This window comes from Periplaneta americana, chromosome 5 (genome assembly GCF_040183065.1).
Source record: "Periplaneta americana isolate PAMFEO1 chromosome 5, P.americana_PAMFEO1_priV1, whole genome shotgun sequence".
In the NCBI taxonomy this organism is placed as follows: Eukaryota; Metazoa; Arthropoda; class Insecta; order Blattodea; family Blattidae; genus Periplaneta; species Periplaneta americana.
In genome coordinates this window covers 20,011,440-20,034,190 of record NC_091121.1, presented here as the reverse complement: position 1 = coordinate 20,034,190, position 22,751 = coordinate 20,011,440, and the positions used below count along the sequence as shown (strand labels likewise).

Genomic DNA, 22,751 nt, shown 5'->3' with positions numbered 1-22,751 from the left:
ATTGCTTATTTACATGACATCAATACATTTCAGCATTCAAAAGTAATGGCTAAAAATCGGTGTGTATTTTTATCGGGGACTCGTCCATGAGTTTTATGTCAATGCGTCTAGCTTAAATTGACAGACCCAGACGAGATATTTCGTTTGACACTAAAGTTAGCGCGCTAGCATATTGGATTCGCGAGAGTACTGCCCGGAAATTTTCTCCCACGCCGAAAGTGACTCTTCAATCGCCACAGGCATCCACCCGCGCCTGCGCGGACCCAACTCAAGCTCATGCTCGCATCGTAGTTGTATACCCGATCAAACGAGGTCACATTTGTTTCAAGTATTATTAGTCACGAAGTTATAATGTCGGAATGGATCACTCTGCAAACGTAACATCACCATTTCTGTTGTGGTACTCCACGTGTGGGTCTGATTTTGAAGACGTATTGACGTAAAAAAAAAATCCGCCGTCATCTTCAATGCAGTGTCCCTCTCTATTGACAACAGTTAATGTTGCTCTTCTGAGGTCTTGTAAGTTTTTTATGAGGGCAGCAGCATTCATAATGCGAGCGACAAATTCCTTCCCTTTCTGTTTACTTTGTTTTGTATACATCGTCTTTCATCCACCCCTCTACAGACAAAAGTCGACAGGAGTAAGGTCTAAGGACTTTGGTCGCCAATGTATGTGACCACCGCGGTCGATCCATCGTTCGGGAAATGTGAGATTAGGTAATAAATCACATGACGGCTAAAATGTACAGGTGCTCCGTCATGTTGGAAGAACAAGCCCATCCTTGTAGCCAAGGGAACCTTCTGCAATAACATTTGAAGTTCGTTGTATGGAAAGGGTAAGTAGCTGCGACCTGTAAGACGATTCGGTAACAGCAGATCCAATCAACTGATTGTCGATCACATCGCACCACCCATTCACATCGTATCTGTACAAGGTAAATATAAACAGCTGTTTCTCTGCACCTATCATGGACAGCGCTGCCCTCAGACTATCTCAAAAGAGCAACACGTAATATTATTTTGTTCATAGACAGTAGTACGTGATTATTTCTCGTACCTTCATATCATTTGTAAGGATTGTTATGCGTAAAATTCAAACAGCTGTACCTTCACATTCATTAAAAATTGACCACATGCTTATATGAACGTTTTAAATCAGAATAGTCCATACCACCACACCTTAAAATATTTATTAATATTCTGAATCATCCTGTATGTTTAATTCTACGTCTTATTCAAGACCTGTTGACTATAAAATAATACGTTCCCTTTTGTTGCAGGCAACGTCCGTGGTTGAGACCAGCTTCCGCAGCTAGGTAAGTACATGCCTATATTCTTAAATTTCTCTTTTGCGAAACGAAGTTTGTCAAGAATGTATGAATATAGTAAAAGTGTTTTGATATTAATATATTAATATTTCTTCTTGTATTCTTAGTTATGACGTGAATATGTCAGGAGAAAATCCACAAACTATTAGGGAAAACACGGGAATTTTACTGGAAGCAAGTAAAGAGCTAGGTTTGGAAGTAAATCCCGAAAAGACAAAGTATATGATTATGTCTCGTGACGAGAATATTGTACGAAATGGAAATATAAAAATTGGAAATTTATCTTTTGAAGAGGTGGAGAAGTTTAAATATCTAGGAGCAACAGGAACAAATATAAATGGTACTCGGGAGGAAATTAAACACAGAATAAATATGGGAAATGCGTGTTATTATTCGGTTGAGAAGCTTTTATCATCCAGTCTGCTGTCAAAAAAATCTGAAAGTTAGAATTTATAAAACAGTTATATTACCGGTTGTTCTTTATGGTTGTGAAACTTGGACTCTCACTTTGAGAGAGGAACATAGGTTAAGGGTGTTTGAGAATAAGGTGCTTAGGAAAATATTTGGGGCTAAGAGGGATGAAGTTACAGGAGAATGGAGAAAGTTACACAACACAGAACTGCACGCATTGTATTCTTCACCTAACATAATTAGGCACATTAAATCCAGACGTTTGAGATGGGCAGGGCATGTAGCACGTATGGGCGAATCCAGAAATGCATAGAGAGTGTTAGTTGGGAGGCCGGAGGGAAAAAGACCTTTAGGGAGGCCGAGACGTAGATGGGAAGATAATATTAAAATGGATCTGAGGGATTTGGGATATGATGATGGAGAATGGATTAATCTTGCTCAGGATAGGGACCAATGGCGGGCTTATGTGAGGGCGGCAATGAACCTCTGGGTTTCTTAAAAGCCAGTAAGTAAGTATTGTTAGTTAGAAGTATGTGATTAATAGCAGACGGTACTAATCATTAAACTAAATGAGGAATTTGAGTGAATAGAGCCAGACTGAATATTTAGCAAGAATCGAAGTTATCGCGTCTTACCCATCAGGTCCAAGCGGTTTACATATTACAAAAATGCGACATCTCTCCTTCTGTCCAACTGTATCATTAACGTGGCTCTTATAGTTTCCGTGCAGTAAGCATTTCGAATTTTGCACTTTTGGGATATATAAAACTTCATGTGTACCATCTCACCCAAACTTGGGGAAGGACGTAGTCCTATGTCCACACATTTTTCAACAATTTATGTTCACCTTCCTCTATAGAATGACAAGACTTCTTTACGCAGTATGTACAAACTTGGCATGTAAGAAAATGTTTTTTCCTTTTACCAGTTGCTTCATCTGCTGCTATTTTAATAACCTTTACTATATTAATTTAATTTTTAATTTTAATAATTTATTTAATGTGGCGGAGCTAAGGCCGGTAGGCCTTCTCTTCCGCCCAGCCAGACTCTAATTCTAATTGAATACAGTTGGTTACATAGTTATGACATTAATATCTAGACTATAAAACAACACGAAAGTAAATAATTAAATTTGGATAAGTAATGTTAGTGTGACAATAATAAACACTGGTAAGAAATGGTGATAATAATAATAATAATAATAATAATAATAATAATAATAATAATGAGAATTTAAATATTTATTCTGCAATATGTATATAACCATTAAACACTGAAAAACCTGGAAGAGCTATTATTGTTAACAAGAATTGTTAGAAAAATATTTCATTAGTCTATTCTTAAATTGGTTTGATGTCTGACAGACTCTGACATTACTCGGTAGGGAATTCCAAAGCCGAAGAACAGCCACAGTGAAAGAAGATGAATATGAGGATGTTCGGTGGGAGGGAATGGATAATATTCAGGAGTGTTGTGATCGTGTGTCTAGGTTATGATGGGTGGATAAATTTTAATCAATTCTTTTTCTGTATCATCTTCTTTTATAACTTTGAACATAATATTTTCCTTTCTTGATAAGTCTCATGATACCCAGTTCTTGTACTAAATATGTTTGGTAGATTATTTTGTTTCTTCTTTCATTTAATCGAAGTCTGGTTTTTCTCCATCTTGTCCATAGTCCTATTTTCGATATAACCGAGTAATGGTCTGAAGATATACACGGTGAACCGTAGGCAATGTTCTTCTTTGAGATATTTCAAACAAAAAAGTTTAATACAATTTCGCTCGTTTTTGCTTCCTTTTCGAGATAAAAATTGTTTTATACGAAGCATTTTATAACGTGTTTTGGGAAAGCCATTGATTGAATTCCCAATACGCACGGTCCATTTAAGAGAGTATTTTATTATGACTATTACACTCTTACTACGTCATACTACTTTTGACCAATAAAACGGTACGAAAGGACGTATTTCAACCAATCATGGCTGCTTATCGCACAATTTTATCGCGTCCCTAGCATTTGTTTAATTTTATCGCGTCCCTAGCATTTGTTTAATTTTATCGCTTCCCTAGCATTTGTTTAATTTTATCGCGTCCCTAGCATTTGTTTCTTTGTTTGCCAACATTTGAAACTGCGCTGGTCTGGGCGTCAAAAAAAAAAAAAAAAAATATATATATATATATATATATATATATATATATATAAAATTACAAACCACTCCAGTCGATGCACAGCAGTTTCAAATATGACTCGCATTGGCATTCAAGAACAAGAATTAATAAAAATCACTGATCATACCAATGCATCTTCTGAAATCCTATTTACAAATAAATGAAGAGCACCATTCGGAAATCCTGAATAAGTTGAATACACCATGTAGGCCTAAATCAACAAGTTCCACTTCTATTACGCACACGTCCAATATAACATAAATTGAACCACCAACCACATTCAAATTTGAAAATTGTACATTCAATAATTATTCCTTTTAAAATTATTCATGTTTATTTTTTATGTCATCGTCGTTAATTAAAACTTTTCTAACACTTGTGTATATTAGTTAGGTTATGTTATAGCTTCTGCTATATGATATTATGGATAGTCACGTATCAGAGATTGTTTAATATTAAGATTTATTGAAAATCATCTGTCAAGTGACGTTGATTAATGGGATTCGGATAATTGAAGTGGAATGCAACTGTAACTCACTACTGCCATCTAGCATGCATCTAGCGTAATATTTGTAATGTTGAGATGGTACAATAATACATTTGAAGACAGTTGTATTTTCGTAAGTCAGTTAATATTTTATTGTATTGGAGTACTTCGTTACTTTTAATCTTTGTAGACTTTCTTCTAATCGTGTAATAGTCAATTAAATCCCACTCGAGTTTTGATTTTCTCTAGATAAATCAAAACGTCTAGTGAGATTACTGTTGATAATACATTATTGAAAAAATTGTAGTTCTGTCCTCTAAATGTGCAGAAATTAGATCGAACAAATGCAACATTTTAAGATTTCTTTACAGAGCGAAGAGTTACATTTGTTCAGCAAAATTAAAATTATTTCAATAATTAAAGTGTGAACGAGGTTTAAGAGAAGAAGTTGAGTTTGCGCTTAAGGAAATGAAGAGTGGGAAAGCAACAGGAATTGATGGAATCCTAGATCATATATGTAACAGATAACTCATCGCTATGTTAAAATCGGCAGAACTTTGAAGAGAACAACCGCCAGGATCGCCACCCGTCCGCCGTAAACGAACACGAGATGGCAGTACAGTCGCTAATGCAATTCAAATGGGAATTATGACGTGACTCCTTATGTAACAACTAAATGGCAGCGTAGTAAACCTGACAAAAGTTGTTAACGTCAAAGCCTATAAGGTCGACCTATCTGCTTACATATATTGTGACAGCGACGTGAGATTCGAACTCACGACCAGCGTCCCGCGAGAGAGCATATCGCGCGGGCTTCACGGGGAAAGGGGAAAGGAGCCTACACGCGAGGGGAGGCTGCGCGCGCAGCTGCTACTTAACGCAGTGAATGTGGAACGACCTTCCCAACTATTCCAGAAGTCCGTCGAAGTGGAGATATCGCGATAATTCTCTACACACCTGTAGAAATTTCTCGCAACTATGATTTTGCTATAAAAGAGGAAGCGCCAGCGAACTAGAGCAGAGTTTTCCAGTTTTCAGTTGATTAGTCAGCCAGTCAGTGAGAAAGCCAGAGCAAGCAAGCCAGTCTTGTGTACCGGAGTTCGACTCGAGTGTGCGTCCGCATCTGCGTCAGCATCCGAAGGCCTGAGTTCGAGTGCAGTGGACCGCAGTTGGAGGGACCTGAGTTCGAGTGCAGTGGACCGCAGTTGGAGGGACCTGAGTTCGAGTACAGTGAACTGTCTCTGGAGATACTATTAGGCCTAATATATTACCAAATTTACACAAATTCTAGGAATAATAAACAATACATTAAAAGCTAAATTAGTACAAAAATCTACAATAATAAAAATATATAATACACTAGCATTACCCTCCCTTTTATACGGAAGCGAGATTTGGACATTAAAGAAAAAAGACATGAACAGAATCAAAGCAACGGAAATGAAATTTTTGAGGAGGACGGCAGGATTATACTCTTTTAGATCGAAAAAGGAATGAAGAAATTTTAGAACAATTAGAAGTAGAGTCAGTAGAAGAAAAAATCAGCAGATACAAATTCAATTGGCTAGATCATGTAAGAAGAATGGAAAATTCAAGAATCCCAAAAATTATGATGCAGTATAAACCTAGAGGACATCGTCGACCAGGAAGACCTTTTAGAAGACTGCTAGGTGGGGCCGAAACAGGTCTACAGAGGCCTAATTCGTGAAGGATGATGATGATGATGATGATATTAAAATCTGCAAAACTGGGTGTAAAATGTCCACGTTCATCACACCGTTTTACAGTAACTAATACTGTATATAAATTATAGGAGTTTTTACTTTTGAGACCATTTTGCTCTGTCATTTAAACAAACTGTTTGCGGATGCTTTGTGAGCAGTTCTTATCACTCTGTGCGTAACATGTTGAGATAAGAAAGCCAGATCTGAGAAACCACAGGATACGAATCCGGCCAGGCCTGCGTGTTAGTATTCTTGAGTTACCAGTTGTACGTAGAAGTAGTGATATGGCTGTAATCATAGTGGAAAGTTTATAAATCAACACAGTATAAAGAATGTAAGTACATTTTCACTGACTAAAATCACTGTAAATACTAATTTGAGTCCCATACTGTGCAATCGTTTACAGTAATTTCTATTCATCCCTTACAAGAGAATTATAAATGAGCTTATATCGAAACCTTCCACCCAAACGCACACTATTTCCACAGCAGGTAAATATAAAAAGTCGACAGCTGCATAGCTACTGCATATCTTTACGTATAACTGCGGCTTCTCTTTGTATTCCCTTGTTCTACTTGTATTCTCCTTGTTTTCCTTGCCTTCTCCTTCTTTTCTTTGTCCTCCCCTTATTTTCTTTGTATTTGCCTTGTTTTCTTGTATTTTCCCTTGTTCTCGTTTTTTCTTGTTCTTGTTTTTCTGTGTTCTCGTTGTTTTCCCTTGTACTCCTTATAGTCCCTTGTACTCCTTGTAGTCCCTTGTTCTCCTTGTTTTCCCTTGTTCTCCGTGTTATCTTTGTTTTATCTTGTACTCTTTATAGTCCCTTGTACTCCTTGTAGTCCCCTTGCACTCCTTGTAGTCCCCTTGTCCTCCTTGTATTCCCCTCGTTCTCCTTGTATTCCTCTTGTTCTCTAGTCTTCCCTTGTTTTCTGTGTATTCTCTTTGTTTTCCTTATATTCCCGTTATTCTTGTATTCCCCTCGTTCTCCTTGTATTCCTCTTGTTCTCTAGTCTTCCCTTGTTTTCTGTGTATTCTCTTTGTTTTCCTTATATTCCCGTTGTTCTTGTATTCCCCTCGTTCTCCTTGTATTCCTCTTGTTCTCTAGTCTTCCCTTGTTTTCTGTGTATTCTCTTTGTTCTTGTATTCCCCTCGTTCTCCTTGTATTCCTCTTGTTCTCTAGTCTTCCCTTGTTTTCTGTGTATTCTCTTTGTTTTCCTTATATTCCCGTTGTTCTTGTATTCCCCTCGTTCTCCTTGTATTCCTCTTGTTCTCTAGTCTTCCCTTGTTTTCTGTGTATTCTCTTTGTTCTTGTATTCCCCTCGTTCTCCTTGTATTCCTCTTGTTCTCTAGTCTTCCCTTGTTTTCTGTGTATTCTCTTTGTTTTCCTTATATTCCCGTTGTTCTTCTTGTATTCCCCTCGTTCTCCTTGTATTCCTCTTGTTCTCTAGTCTTCCCTTGTTTTCTGTGTATTCTCTTTGTTTTCCTTATATTCCCGTTGTTCTTCTTGTATTCCCCTCGTTCTCCTTGTATTCCTCTTGTTCTCTAGTCTTCCCTTGTTTTCTGTGTATTCTCTTTGTTTTCCTTATATTCCCGTTGTTCTTCTTGTATTCCCCTCGTTCTCCTTGTATTCCTCTTGTTCTCTAGTCTTCCCTTGTTTTCTGTGTATTCTCTTTGTTTTCCTTATATTCCTGTTGTTCTTCTTGTATTCCCCTCGTTCTCCTTGTATTCCTCTTGTTCTCTAGTCTTCCCTTGTTTTCTGTGTATTCTCTTTGTTTTCCTTATATTCCCGTTGTTCTTCTTGTATTCCCCTCGTTCTCCTTGTATTCCTCTTGTTCTCTAGTCTTCCCTTGTTTTCTGTGTATTCTCTTTGTTTTCCTTGTATTCCCGTTGTTATTCTTGTATTCCCCTCGTTCTCCTTGTATTCCTCTTGTTCTCTAGTCTTCCCTTGTTTTCTGTGTATTCTCTTTGTTTTCCTTGTATTCCCGTTGTTATTCTTGTATTCCCCTCGTTCTCCTTGTATTCCTCTTGTTCTCTAGTCTTCCCTTGTTTTCTGTGTATTCTCTTTGTTTTCCTTATATTCCCGTTGTTCTTGTATTCCCCTCGTTCTCCTTGTATTCCTCTTGTTCTCTAGTCTTCCCTTGTTTTCTGTTTATTCTCTTTGTTCTTGTATTCCCTCGTTTTCCTTGTATTCCTCTTGTTCTCTAGTCTTCCCTTGTTTTCTGAATATTCTCTTTGTTTTCCTTATATTCCCGTTGTTCTTCTTGTATTCCCCTCGTTCTCCTTGTATTCCTCTTGTTCTCTAGTCTTCCCTTGTTTTCTGTGTATTCTCTTTGTTTTCCTTATATTTCCGTTGTTCTTCTTGTATTCCTCTTGTTCTCTAGTCTTCCCTTGTTTTCTGTGTATTCTCTTTGTTTTCCTTATATTCCCGTTGTTCTTCTTGTATTCCCCTCGTTCTCCTCGTATTCCTCTTGTTCTCTAGTCTTCCCTTGTTTTCTGTGTATTCTCTTTGTTTTCCTTATATTCCTGTTGTTCTTCTTGTATTCCTCTCGTTCTCCTTGTATTCCTCTTGTTCTCTAGTCTTCCCTTGTTTTCTGTATATTCTCTTTGTTTTCCTTATATTCCTGTTGTTCTTCTTGTATTCCCCTCGTTCTCCTTGTATTCCTCTTGTTCTCTAGTCTTCCCTTGTTTTCTGTGTATTCTCTTTGTTTTCCTTATATTCCCGTTGTTCTTCTTGTATTCCCCTCGTTCTCCTTGTATTCCTCTTGTTCTCTAGTCTTCCCTTATTGTTTTCCCCTTGTTTTCCCCTAAACTGTAGTTGGTAAAAAAAAAACAAATATGTATTTACATAGAAATTCCACGCTTGGTTATTACACAAATGAAGCGTTTTTCGAAGAAATGACAAAGGAATATTTTTTCGGCTTGTTCTTCGCGTTGATATCTTACCATTCATACGTCTCAATATCCAATAGTTTTACCATAAATAGAATTCAAATTTCAGACACAATTTTTTTCGGCTAACGCGTTATTCAAATACCAAAATTACTCGTACATCAGACTTTTTGGTTACTCGCGAGCTAAAGATTCTGTTCTTAAAACTAATGCCTGTTTTATCCTGTATAATCTATACCACCCGCATTTCCCGTCGTCTTCAATGATGTAGTTATTACCGTAATTCCCTTTGTAGTAGATTTATGACACTTAAAAAAACCCTACTCTTAAACGAGAGGACACCAGGTAGTTGTTGCTAGTTTCTCATTCACATAAACACTTTAAAATAACACCATGAATTGATAGGTCGCCCCATTTTACAGTTACGGGACTCACGAAAGGTAACTGTGCAACGGTATTATTTCTTTTTTAATTGCAATGAATGACTATTGAAAAAATTAGTGTCGCATATTTATCGCTTGTTAATTTTCATGAACTTTAGTAATACTGTACATAAGACTTATTCTTAGTTCACATTAACAGCATTTCTGACAATTTTCTACAGCGATAACAAAATATATCACGAGGGCTATGAGATGATCAGAATGGAAATCCCGTAACAGCGTCTGTGAGACAACAAACGCAACATGGTGAGTGGTTATACTTAATATGATTTCATTTTTTGACATCATACTTACTTACTGGCTTTTAAGGAACCCGGAGGTTCATTGCCGTCCTCACATAAGCCCGCCATTAGTCCCTATCCTGAGCAAGATTAATCCATTCTCTATCATCATATCCCACCTCCCTCAAATCCATTTTAATATTATCTTCCCATCTACGTCTCTGCCTTCCTAAAGGTCTTTTTCCCTCCGGCCTCCCAACTAACACTCTATATGCATTTCTGGATTCGCCCATACGTGCTACATGCCCTGCCCATCTCAAACGTCTGGATTTAATGTTCCTAATTATGTCAGGTGAAGAATACAATGCGTGCAGTTCTGTGTTGTGTAACTTTCTCCATTCTCCTGTAACTTCATCCCTCTTAGCCCCAAATATTTTCCTAAGCACCTTATTCTCAAACACCCTTAACCTATGTTCCTCTCTCAAAGTGAGAGTCCAAGTTTCACAACCATAAAGAACAACCGGTAATATAACTGTTTTATAAATTTGACATCATACTGTTAAAGTAGATAAGAAATGACGGGAACCGCCTGGAGTTAGGCTGGCTAAATGGAGGTAGGGGGTTCCATGTGACGTCACAGGGGGCGTGGCCAAAGTATTACGTCATAGTGGGCGTGGCCAAATTATTGCGTCATGGGCGGGGCTTAAGTTATGACGTCACGGAGGGGGTGGGGGGCTTAAAGTATGACGTAGGAAAAGGGCGTAACTTAAATTACGTCATAAGAGTTCAAGGTTAAAGTGTGTTGTCATGCAGGTATATAATGGCATGACAAGTTCATACATGTTTATCTCCTCAATGTGGGGGGCTTAAATTATGACGTAGGAAAGTGGCGTAACGTAATAAATGGCAATCTAAGAGTTCAAGGTTAAAGTGTGACGTAATGCATGTAATGGCATGACATGTTTATCTCCTCAATGTGGAAATTATGACGTAGGAAAGGGGCGTAACTTAAATTACGTCAAGGTTAAAGTGTGACGTGTGGGCATGTAATGGCATAACAAGTTTATCTCCTCAATGTGGGAATTATGACGTAGGAAAGGGGCGTAACTTAAATTACGTCAAGGTTAAAGTGTGACGTCATACAGGTATGATGTTTATCCCCTCAATGTGGAAATTATGACGTAAGAAAGGGGCGTAACGTCATAAATGGCAATCTAAGAGTTCAAGGTTAAAGTGTGACGTGCAGGTATGTAATAGCATGACAAGTTCATACATGTTTATCTCATCAATGTCGCTATGTGTGCTGAGTCATATCCGGCAATTGTTCTAGTTCATACATGTTTGAAAACTGCTATGTGTGCAAATATTATACATCCGGCGAAGAATTAATCTATCACACTTAAACACATACATTCTTCTAATGTAATGGTAATTTAATTGCTTGGGGAATGGGTGTTGGAATGTGGGACATAAATGGATAAAAAATTAATCTAGCACACTTGTAAATTAAACAGGATGTGGCTGAAGTGACGTTATAAATTTGTAATTGAAGTTGGAAATGGGGGAGGGGGGGAAATTTGAAATACGAACGGCATAACTTAAAGTGTGGCGTCATAAATTTTTAATTGAAGTTGGAAATGTAATAATTTGAAATGTACATGTTCATACAAGTTTGTATAGTGGGGGGGGGGATAGACAAGTTCATACATGTTTGTATATTTGAAAGTCAACGTGTCATATTACACAAATATTGCATGATGCAAATAATATGCAAGCTGTTAATTCACATCCGGTGAAGACGCAAGTGCTGAATAATGGCCAGCTATCCAATGGATGTCCTGAAACTGGTTGTACTTTAAGCCAATTGTTGAGTAATTGATAAAAAATATTAAGATTCTAATGTACTGGTAATTGAATTGATAAATAGTAATGGGAAATGGAAATTAGAATGGGGGAATTATTGATGGCGTAAATGGTTGTACTTTAAGCCAATTGACAAAAAAATTAATCTAGCACACTTGTAAATTAAACACATACATTCTTCTCATATTATTCCAATGTAATACATTTTGAGTGGTTTGTTTAGCGTATTTAATACATTATTACCAACATTAAATTCATCAGAATGTGACATTATTATGATTTAGAGCAGTAATTGTAGCAGATAAATCAATGTAGATGTATATGTTGAAATGTGTAAATATTATGCAAGCTTGCTGAATCACTTCCGGCGACGATGCAATTGCTGAGTAATGATAAAAGCATGTTCTTTAAGCACCTACAACGTGTCATATTACACAAATATTGCATGATGCAAATAATATGCAAGCTGTTAATTCACATCCGGTGAAGACGCAAGTGCTGAATAATGGCCGCCTTATTATTATTATTATTATTATTATTATTATTATTATTATTGCTCCAATTTAATACATTTTGAAGTAACATTTATTGGATTGATTAATAATTTAATACATTTTGAAGTAACATTTATTGGATTTATTTTAAGCTATATATTATTACCGAAGCACTTCGTAATATAGTAATTGCTTCTTCTTCTTCTCATTATTATTATTATTCGTCATAAAGAAGATTAAAGTGTGACGTTATAAATTTGTAATTGAAGTTGGAAATGGGTGAGGGCTGTTTTTAATTTGAAATACATACGTCATAACTTAAAGTGTGATGTTATAAATTTGTAATGAAGTTGGAAATGGGGGGGGGGAGGAAATTTGATAAAATTCTAATGTAATAGTAATTTAATTGATAAATAGTAATGGGTAAGGGAAATTCGCAAATGTTAATTGAAATTAGAAAGGGGGAATTATTGATGGCGTAAATGGTTGTACTTTAAGCCAATTGATAAAAAAATTAATCTAGCACACTTGTAAATTAAACACATACATTCTTCTCATATTATTCCAATGTAATACATTTTGAGTGGTTTGTTTAGCGTATTTAATACATTATTACCAACATTCAGAATGTGACATTATTATTTCATAATACAGTAATTGTAGCAGATAAATCAATGTAGATGTATATGTTGAAGTGTGCAAATATTATACAAGCTTGCTTAATCACTTCCGACGACGATGCAATTGCTGAGTAATGATAAAAATATGTTTTTGAAACATCTGCAACGTGTTATATTACACAAATATTGCATGATGCAAATAATATGCAAGCTGTTAATTGACATCCGGCGATTGTTCTCACAGCGTTTTATGTTACACAAATATTGTATTGATTACAAGTAAATAATAGCTTTCTGCTATGTGCGCAAATATTATGCAAGGTTGCTAATTTTATATCCGACGATGAAATTGCTGAGTAATGATAAAAAACATGTTTTTGATAATGACCTTGGAGGTAATATGGCTGGATGATGAGGTGAATTATTTAGAAGTGTAATGAAAGAAGTATTGCAGTTTGGAATAATTGATATTGAACAAGTTTAGACAGCAGTGGGAGGGGGGGGCAAGATGATGAATAATACGCTCGAATTTATACAACTATTACACTATCACATATTTTATAAAAGATCTTTGTCAAAAAAAATTTGGTATTGTAATAGCAGCCATAGCGTTAATAATGTATCACAATATTCATTTTTAATTTTAATTTAGATGATACTGCATCCCCAGTCTCGGTTTGAGCTGAAGAAGAAGAAATCGCACAATTTAAATGCTCTGAGTGTAAAAAAAAAGTGACCATGATGAAGCGTGGTGAATGCTAAGCTTGATTATGAAGAATCTTTTCGGAAATAGTTTTGCACTGTAATTTCTTTTATGTCTTAACCATCCATTTCCATCTCATATAACCAAAGGGTTGGGTTCGTTTAGAGAATTAAACTATAACACTTTCCTTTCAGATATTAGTAATACTTTTCCAATATTGAGAATTGGTATATAGGATTTCAAATATTAATAATCCTTAAGAATTGGTGTATAAGTTGAGATTATTCTAAACATATATGTTACAAGAATATAACATAATTCCAGTGGTAGCTTATTGATTTGGGAAGCGGTGGATTCATTACATGTTTGTATGATAAAACCTGAGGATGATTGAGAGAATGTCAATGATTAAACTGAACCTAATCATTGGGGATGGGGATGTGCTTGGTAAAAGAAAATAGTAACAACATAAAATTATGCGTATATATTTATTCATAAAAAGAAATACAATGCATTGAGTATTGAAATATATTTTCAGTTAGTGAATCCCAATTTTGATAATGTTTTCACCAAAATTGAAGAAATTTCTTCCAAATTATACACATAACTGATGATAAATAATTTTTCCATACCCTTTGTATAAACACAACCAATAAGATGGCGCCAAGTGACGGGGTGTTTTCAGCATCCTTGCTGCAAATTGCCATGGAGACGGCGAGTTCATTTAAAATGCAGTTGTTTGTCCAAGCTTCTCGGAAACCATGTACATCATAATAGACGTTCTGAAAAAAAAAAAAACGGTGTAGCATCATACATATTGTAAATTGTATAATGTCACAGAAAATAGTAACACATACTTACATTTTTAAATATATGAAAGCACTTTATACATAATCCAATAGGAAACCTTGTACATCAATGGACGTCCTGAAACAAAATAAAAATGTGTGGCATGGTACTTATTGTAAATTATATCACAGAAAAAAAGTAACACATACTTACATTTTTAAACATATGATATGAGTAAAAGCACTTTATACATAATCCAATAAGACACTTTGAACATTGTGTTCGAACAACGCTCTTACACCCCTTTTGCACACATCTCCTGCGACTTTTGAATGGGATATATTGTACCAAATGATTTATACCATCATATCGATATTCTCTACTGTTATATGTAATCGGAGAACAAGTTAGTCTCACACCCGCTTTCTTTGTGATAAACATTGCAACTGATACGAAAATCGTAATCTTGTGACATATACGTTACAACTTGTCGAAAATCGTAATCTTGTGACATATATGTTACACCTTGTCGAAAATCGTAATCTTGTGACATATATGTTACACCATGTCGAAAATCGTAATCTTGTGACATATATGTTACACCATGTCGAAAATCGTATTCTTGTTGCGATAATGCAACACCATGTCGAAAATCGTAATCTTGTGACATATATGTTACACCTTGTCGAAAATCGTAATCCTGTTGCGATAATGCAACACCATGTCGAAAATCGTAATCTTGTGACATATACGTTACACCTTGTCGAAAATCGTAATCCTGTTGCGATAATGCAACACCATGTCGAGAATGTTTTTCTACAAGTTGTGACGTATATGTCACAAGATTACGATTTTCGACAAGTTGTAACGTATATGTCACAAGATTATGATTTTGGACAAGCTGTAACGTATATGTCACAAGATTACGATTTTCGACAAGTTGTAACCTATATGTCACAAGATTACGATTTTCGACAAGGTGTAACATATATGTCACAAGATTGCGATTTTCGACATGGTGTTGCATTATCGCAACAGGATTACGATTTTCGACAAGGTGTAACGTATATGTCACAAGATTACGATTTTCGACATGGTGTTGCATTATCGCAACAGGATTTGTAACCTATATGTCACAAGATTACGATTTTCGACAAGGTGTAACATATATGTCACAAGATTGCGATTTTCGACATGGTGTTGCATTATCGCAACAGGATTACGATTTTCGACAAGGTGTAACGTATATGTCACAAGATTACGATTTTCGACATGGTGTTGCATTATCGCAACAGGATTACGATTTTCGACAAGGTGTAACATATATGTCACAAGATTACGATTTTCGACATGGTGTTGCATTATCGCAACAAGAATACGATTTTCGACATGGTATAACATATATGTCACAAGATTACGATTTTCGACATGGTGTAACATATATGTCACAAGATTACGATTTTCGACAAGGTGTAACATATATGTCACAAGATTACGATTTTCGACAAGTTGTAACGTATATGTCACAAGATTACGATTTTCGTATCAGTTGCAATGTTTATCACAAAGAAAGCGGGTGTGAGACTAACTTGTTCTCCGATTACATATAACAGTAGAGAATATCGATATGATGGTATAAATCATTTGGTACAATATATCCCATTCAAAAGTCGCAGGAGATGTGTGCAAAAGGGGTGTAAGAGCGTTGTTCGAACACAATGTTCAAAGTGTCTTATTGGATTATGTATAAAGTGCTTTTACTCATATCATATGTTTAAAAATGTAAGTATGTGTTACTTTTTTTCTGTGATATAATTTACAATAAGTACCATGCCACACATTTTTATTTTGTTTCAGGACGTCCATTGATGTACAAGGTTTCCTATTGGATTATGTATAAAGTGCTTTCATATATTTAAAAATGTAAGTATGTGTTACTATTTTCTGTGACATTATACAATTTACAATATGTATGATGCTACACCGTTTTTTTTTTTTCAGAACGTCTATTATGATGTACATGGTTTCCGAGAAGCTTGGACAAACAACTGCATTTTAAATGAACTCGCCGTCTCCATGGCAATTTGCAGCAAGGATGCTGAAAACACCCCGTCACTTGGCGCCATCTTATTGGTTGTGTTTATACAAAGGGTATGGAAAAATTATTTATCATCAGTTATGTGTATAATTTGGAAGAAATTTCTTCAATTTTGGTGAAAACATTATCAAAATTGGGATTCACTAACTGAAAATATATTTCAATACTCAATGCATTGTATTTCTTTTTATGAATAAATATATACGCATAATTTTATGTTGTTACTATTTTCTTTTACCAAGCACATCCCCATCCCCAATGATTAGGTTCAGTTTAATCATTGACATTCTCTCAATCATCCTCAGGTTTTATCATACAAACATGTAATGAATCCACCGCTTCCCAAATCAATAAGCTACCACTGGAATTATGTTATATTCTTGTAACATATATGTTTAGAATAATCTCAACTTATACACCAATTCTTAAGGATTATTAATATTTGAAATCCTATATACCAATTCTCAATATTGGAAAAGTATTACTAATATCTGAAAGGAAAGTGTTATAGTTTAATTCTCTAAACGAACCCAACCCTTTGGTTATATGAGATGGAAATGGATGGTTAAGACATAAAAGAAATCACAGTGCAAAACTATTTCCGAAAAGATTCTTCATAATCAAGCTTAGCATTCACCACGCTTCATCATGGTCACTTTTTTTTTACACTCAGAGCATTTAAATTGTGCGATTTCTTCTTCTTCAGCTCAAACCGAGACTGGGGATGCAGTATCATCTAAATTAAAATTAAAAATGAATATTGTGATACATTATTAACGCTATGGCTGCTATTACACTACCAAATTTTTTTTGACAAAGATCTTTTATAAAATATGTGATAGTGTAATAGTTGTATAAATTCGAGCGTATTATTCATCATCTTGCCCCCCCCTCCCACTGCTGTCTAAACTTGTTCAATATCAATTATTCCAAACTGCAATACTTCTTTCATTACACTTCTAAATAATTCACCTCATCATCCAGCCATATTACCTCCAAGGTCATTATCAAAAACATGTTTTTTATCATTACTCAGCAATTTCATCGTCGGATATAAAATTAGCAACCTTGCATAATATTTGCGCACATAGCAGAAAGCTATTATTTACTTGTAATCAATACAATATTTGTGTAACATAAAACGCTGTGAGAACAATCGCCGGATGTCAATTAACAGCTTGCATATTATTTGCATCATGCAATATTTGTGTAATATAACACGTTGCAGATGTTTCAAAAACATATTTTTATCATTACTCAGCAATTGCATCGTCGTCGGAAGTGATTAAGCAAGCTTGTATAATATTTGCACACTTCAACATATACATCTACATTGATTTATCTGCTACAATTACTGTATTATGAAATAATAATGTCACATTCTGAATGTTGGTAATAATGTATTAAATACGCTAAACAAACCACTCAAAATGTATTACATTGGAATAATATGAGAAGAATGTATGTGTTTAATTTACAAGTGTGCTAGATTAATTTTTTTATCAATTGGCTTAAAGTACAACCATTTACGCCATCAATAATTCCCCCTTTCTAATTTCAATTAACATTTGCGAATTTCCCTTACCCATTACTATTTATCAATTAAATTACTATTACATTAGAATTTTATCAAATTTCCTCCCCCCCCCCATTTCCAACTTCATTACAAATTTATAACATCACACTTTAAGTTATGACGTATGTATTTCAAATTAAAAACAGCCCTCACCCATTTCCAACTTCAATTACAAATTTATAACGTCACACTTTAATCTTCTTTATGACGAATAATAATAATAATGAGAAGAAGAAGAAGCAATTACTATATTACGAAGTGCTTCGGTAATAATATATAGCTTAAAATAAATCCAATAAATGTTACTTCAAAATGTATTAAATTATTAATCAATCCAATAAATGTTACTTCAAAATGTATTAAATTGGAGCAATAATAATAATAATAATAATAATAATAATAATAATAAGGCGGCCATTATTCAGCACTTGCGTCTTCACCGGATGTGAATTAACAGCTTGCATATTATTTGCATCATGCAATATTTGTGTAATATGACACGTTGTAGGTGCTTAAAGAACATGCTTTTATCATTACTCAGCAATTGCATCGTCGCCGGAAGTGATTCAGCAAGCTTGCATAATATTTACACATTTCAACATATACATCTACATTGATTTATCTGCTACAATTACTGCTCTAAATCATAATAATGTCACATTCTGATGAATTTAATGTTGGTAATAATGTATTAAATACGCTAAACAAACCACTCAAAATGTATTACATTGGAATAATATGAGAAGAATGTATGTGTTTAATTTACAAGTGTGCTAGATTAATTTTTTTGTCAATTGGCTTAAAGTACAACCATTTACGCCATCAATAATTCCCCCATTCTAATTTCCATTTCCCATTACTATTTATCAATTCAATTACCAGTACATTAGAATCTTAATATTTTTTATCAATTACTCAACAATTGGCTTAAAGTACAACCAGTTTCAGGACATCCATTGGATAGCTGGCCATTATTCAGCACTTGCGTCTTCACCGGATGTGAATTAACAGCTTGCATATTATTTGCATCATGCAATATTTGTGTAATATGACACGTTGACTTTCAAATATACAAACATGTATGAACTTGTCTATCCCCCCCCCCCCCCACTATACAAACTTGTATGAACATGTACATTTCAAATTATTACATTTCCAACTTCAATTAAAAATTTATGACGCCACACTTTAAGTTATGCCGTTCGTATTTCAAATTTCCCCCCCTCCCCCATTTCCAACTTCAATTACAAATTTATAACGTCACTTCAGCCACATCCTGTTTAATTTACAAGTGTGCTAGATTAATTTTTTATCCATTTATGTCCCACATTCCAACACCCATTCCCCAAGCAATTAAATTACCATTACATTAGAAGAATGTATGTGTTTAAGTGTGATAGATTAATTCTTCGCCGGATGTATAATATTTGCACACATAGCAGTTTTCAAACATGTATGAACTAGAACAATTGCCGGATATGACTCAGCACACATAGCGACATTGATGAGATAAACATGTATGAACTTGTCATGCTATTACATACCTGCACGTCACACTTTAACCTTGAACTCTTAGATTGCCATTTATGACGTTACGCCCCTTTCTTACGTCATAATTTCCACATTGAGGGGATAAACATCATACCTGTATGACGTCACACTTTAACCTTGACGTAATTTAAGTTACGCCCCTTTCCTACGTCATAATTCCCACATTGAGGAGATAAACTTGTTATGCCATTACATGCCCACACGTCACACTTTAACCTTGACGTAATTTAAGTTACGCCCCTTTCCTACGTCATAATTTCCACATTGAGGAGATAAACATGTCATGCCATTACATGCATTACGTCACACTTTAACCTTGAACTCTTAGATTGCCATTTATTACGTTACGCCACTTTCCTACGTCATAATTTAAGCCCCCCACATTGAGGAGATAAACATGTATGAACTTGTCATGCCATTATATACCTGCATGACAACACACTTTAACCTTGAACTCTTATGACGTAATTTAAGTTACGCCCTTTTCCTACGTCATACTTTAAGCCCCCCACCCCCTCCGTGACGTCATAACTTAAGCCCCGCCCATGACGCAATAATTTGGCCACGCCCACTATGACGTAATACTTTGGCCACGCCCCCTGTGACGTCACATGGAACCCCCTACCTCCATTTAGCCAGCCTAACTCCAGGCGGTTCCCGTCATTTCTTATCTACTTGTTAAAAATGTTTAAATATTCCTAAAATATGTTTACTTTTCGAAAACGTAATAGGGAGTTGTTTTATTTTACAATGCCAGTTTCTCAATGTGAATTTATTAATTTATGTCCATCGCTGTGGAGTAGTGGTTAGCAAGCCTGACTATGAAACGAGCGGGCACGGGTTCAAATTCTGCTTGAGAAAAGTTACCTGCTTGGTGTTTTTCCCGAGGTTTCAAAGGATTCAGCAAAATGTAAGCACGTGAATTGGGAACAGATGCCATCGATCTGAGAGACGGCATATTAACAGGGTGATGAGGCGCGTGTCTACATGGACGCAGACTTGGTTGCTATAGCCGAATCGATAAGATGGAACCAAGCAGTGAATCACGTGCGTATAGAGCAGTCCTAAGGACTTCAAAATCATTCCAATATAAAATAGGTTGCACAATAAGCCTAATGCTGCGGCGCTTGCCTACTAATTTATATGAAATTATTTTTTAATCTAAAAATTCATTCGAAAAATCCGAGCTTCTTTTAAATTGAGTGACATTTTGTACGTAGATAAGAAAATTTCAGATCTTTCTCGAGAAATTAAAACATTCAAAATTTCTCCTTCAATTTCAACACCTGCTTTTCTCATTTTCTTCTATCTTCTCGGGATCCTAATCCTGCTATTTCCCCTTTGCCTTCAATTCCCTCTCCAACTTCTGTTTCTCCGCCTTTTCGTTTCACCTTCTCTTCCTTCTCCACCTTCCCTTCCGCAACCATTTTCTAACTGTTCCACCCAGTGTTGCCAATTCAGCGGTTTTCCCGCTAGATCTAGCGTTTTTTGGCGTTAGTTTAGCGGGTAAAATTTATGAAATTTGTATTGCTGATATAGGGATTTAGCGGGTATTTTTAACACTCACAGCGTCAAAATAATATAATTTTACATTGACAATATAGCAATTTAGCGGTTTCTGCACGGCTTCACAGCGGATTTTTAATAATCGAGTTGGCAACACTTTCCACAGAATCAGTTTTCTAGTGATCTGACTAGTAATAATGTTGGTCATTTGAAAGAGAGGAGTATGCTTAGAATCTCATTCTAAGCTACTAATACAGAGTGATTCCTATAAATCTGAACGTAAAGCTTTTATTGTAAGTTTGATCGCAAACTAATGAATGGAAACTAGTGACATTTTCAAAAAATTTACCTTATCTTATGTTGAGCATGTCACATCACAGCATTGCCGGAAATGGCCGCCATGTTTTGTCAGGAACACGTCGATACGGTGTTTCGTGCTGTACATAGCTCTTCTCAATGTTGCACCGTCAATGTTTATGAACTCATTCCGAATGTTAGCTTCTAAGTCGTCAATAGTACGAGGCTTGTTACGGTACACTCTTTCCTTAAGATAGCCTCACATAAAGAACACCGGAATGATTAGTCGGGTGATCGTGGTGGCCACAGTTTTTCTCCCTGGACTTAGGTAATGTGTGGCATGCACACAGTCTTTCTTAAAGTAACCCTGTATCAGTTCCACATCATCGAGTTGTTCAACATTGTGTAAAAATCCGAAAATATGCAATGGTGCTGAGCGTTTCTCTAAAGAAAATTTGGCCGATGATCCTCACACACAAATATGGCGCAACATAGAACAGAATAGAATGAAATCTTTTATTTTCGCTGGCAGAGTTAAGGCCATAAAGCCTTCTCTTCCATTCAACCAGCCTTAATCAATTCAATAGTGACATACATATTTAAATTATAAATATTTACAATATACTAAAGATTCTCGAGCAGTTAAATTTCAACGACTAGTATAGCCTACATGTTTATTTAATTTGAGATGATGCCTATAGAAAGTAATAATTTAATTTATGAGCTAATGTAATTCAATTCAGTCTACCCTATATGCACTATGTAAAGAATTATAATCAAGTTGAGATAGCTATTTGGTTAAATGATGAAAATTAATTTAATAGTAGTTTACTAAAACTATGTTATAGGGAGGAAATATAAATCTAAAATATATTGATATAATGAGAACATATTTCCATTTCTCTGGATGAAATGACTATTCTTCAAATCCATTAGAGTTATCAGCAGTTCATATCATGGAATTTTGTGATTTTACATCCCAGCCAAATATAATAACACGTCTTCTGTAAATCGTATCGTCATGTGAATGTAAGAACTAGGTAACTCGAAATTTGCGTTTTTTAGTTATCTTTGTTATAACATAACAAAAATCGCACAGAATGTAATGCAAGAACTAGGTAACTCGATATTTTGCGTTTTTTAGTTATCTCTGTTATAGCATAGCAAAAATAGCAAAGAATGTAATGCAAGAACTAGGTAACTGATTGAACGATATCAGCGACATCTATTTTCCAATGTAACAAATAGGTAAAAGAAAACAAGACATATTTTTTAGTGCAATAAATAAGTAAATAGGCAATATCTCAAAATAGGAAAAATTGAGTTACCTAATTCTTGCATTCATGTGACGATGTGATATCCAGCATTCCAGAAGTATTGCTTCTCTTGAAACCATTCCTTCTTCATTATACCTATATTTCCAGAAGTTGGTGATTTGATGTCACTTTGTATCGCCAAAACTTGTTCCTCTCTTACATATTGCGTAAGAATATCCCGTTTCCTATGACAGTCGTTCGCAATGTCTTTAGGCTAGATGTTCCAGTCTAGCTGGGATCATAAAAAAATGAGGACATAATGCAAG

The 22,751-nt window shown here is 35.4% G+C and overlaps 1 protein-coding gene across 2 annotated transcripts in view; it reads left to right on the top strand.

Moving 5' to 3' along the window:
- The first annotated feature begins 6,140 nt into the window (after positions 1–6,140).
- The window catches only part of LOC138699513 (uncharacterized), a 33,150-nt gene continuing 16,539 nt past the window's right edge, over positions 6,141–22,751 (top strand). Inside the window, exons 1-3 of one of the 2 annotated variants that reach the window (XR_011332023.1) lie at positions 6,141–6,456; positions 9,613–9,697; positions 16,143–17,051. Coding sequence is in view for 1 of the 2 variants with exons in the window: in XM_069825454.1 (XP_069681555.1) it covers positions 9,695–9,697 (3 nt within the window). In the remaining variant the exon portion in view is untranslated. Of the gene's footprint in view, positions 6,457–9,612; positions 9,698–16,142; positions 17,052–22,751 lie in introns of those variants that run through there. The other variant, XM_069825454.1, reaches the window with a different exon arrangement.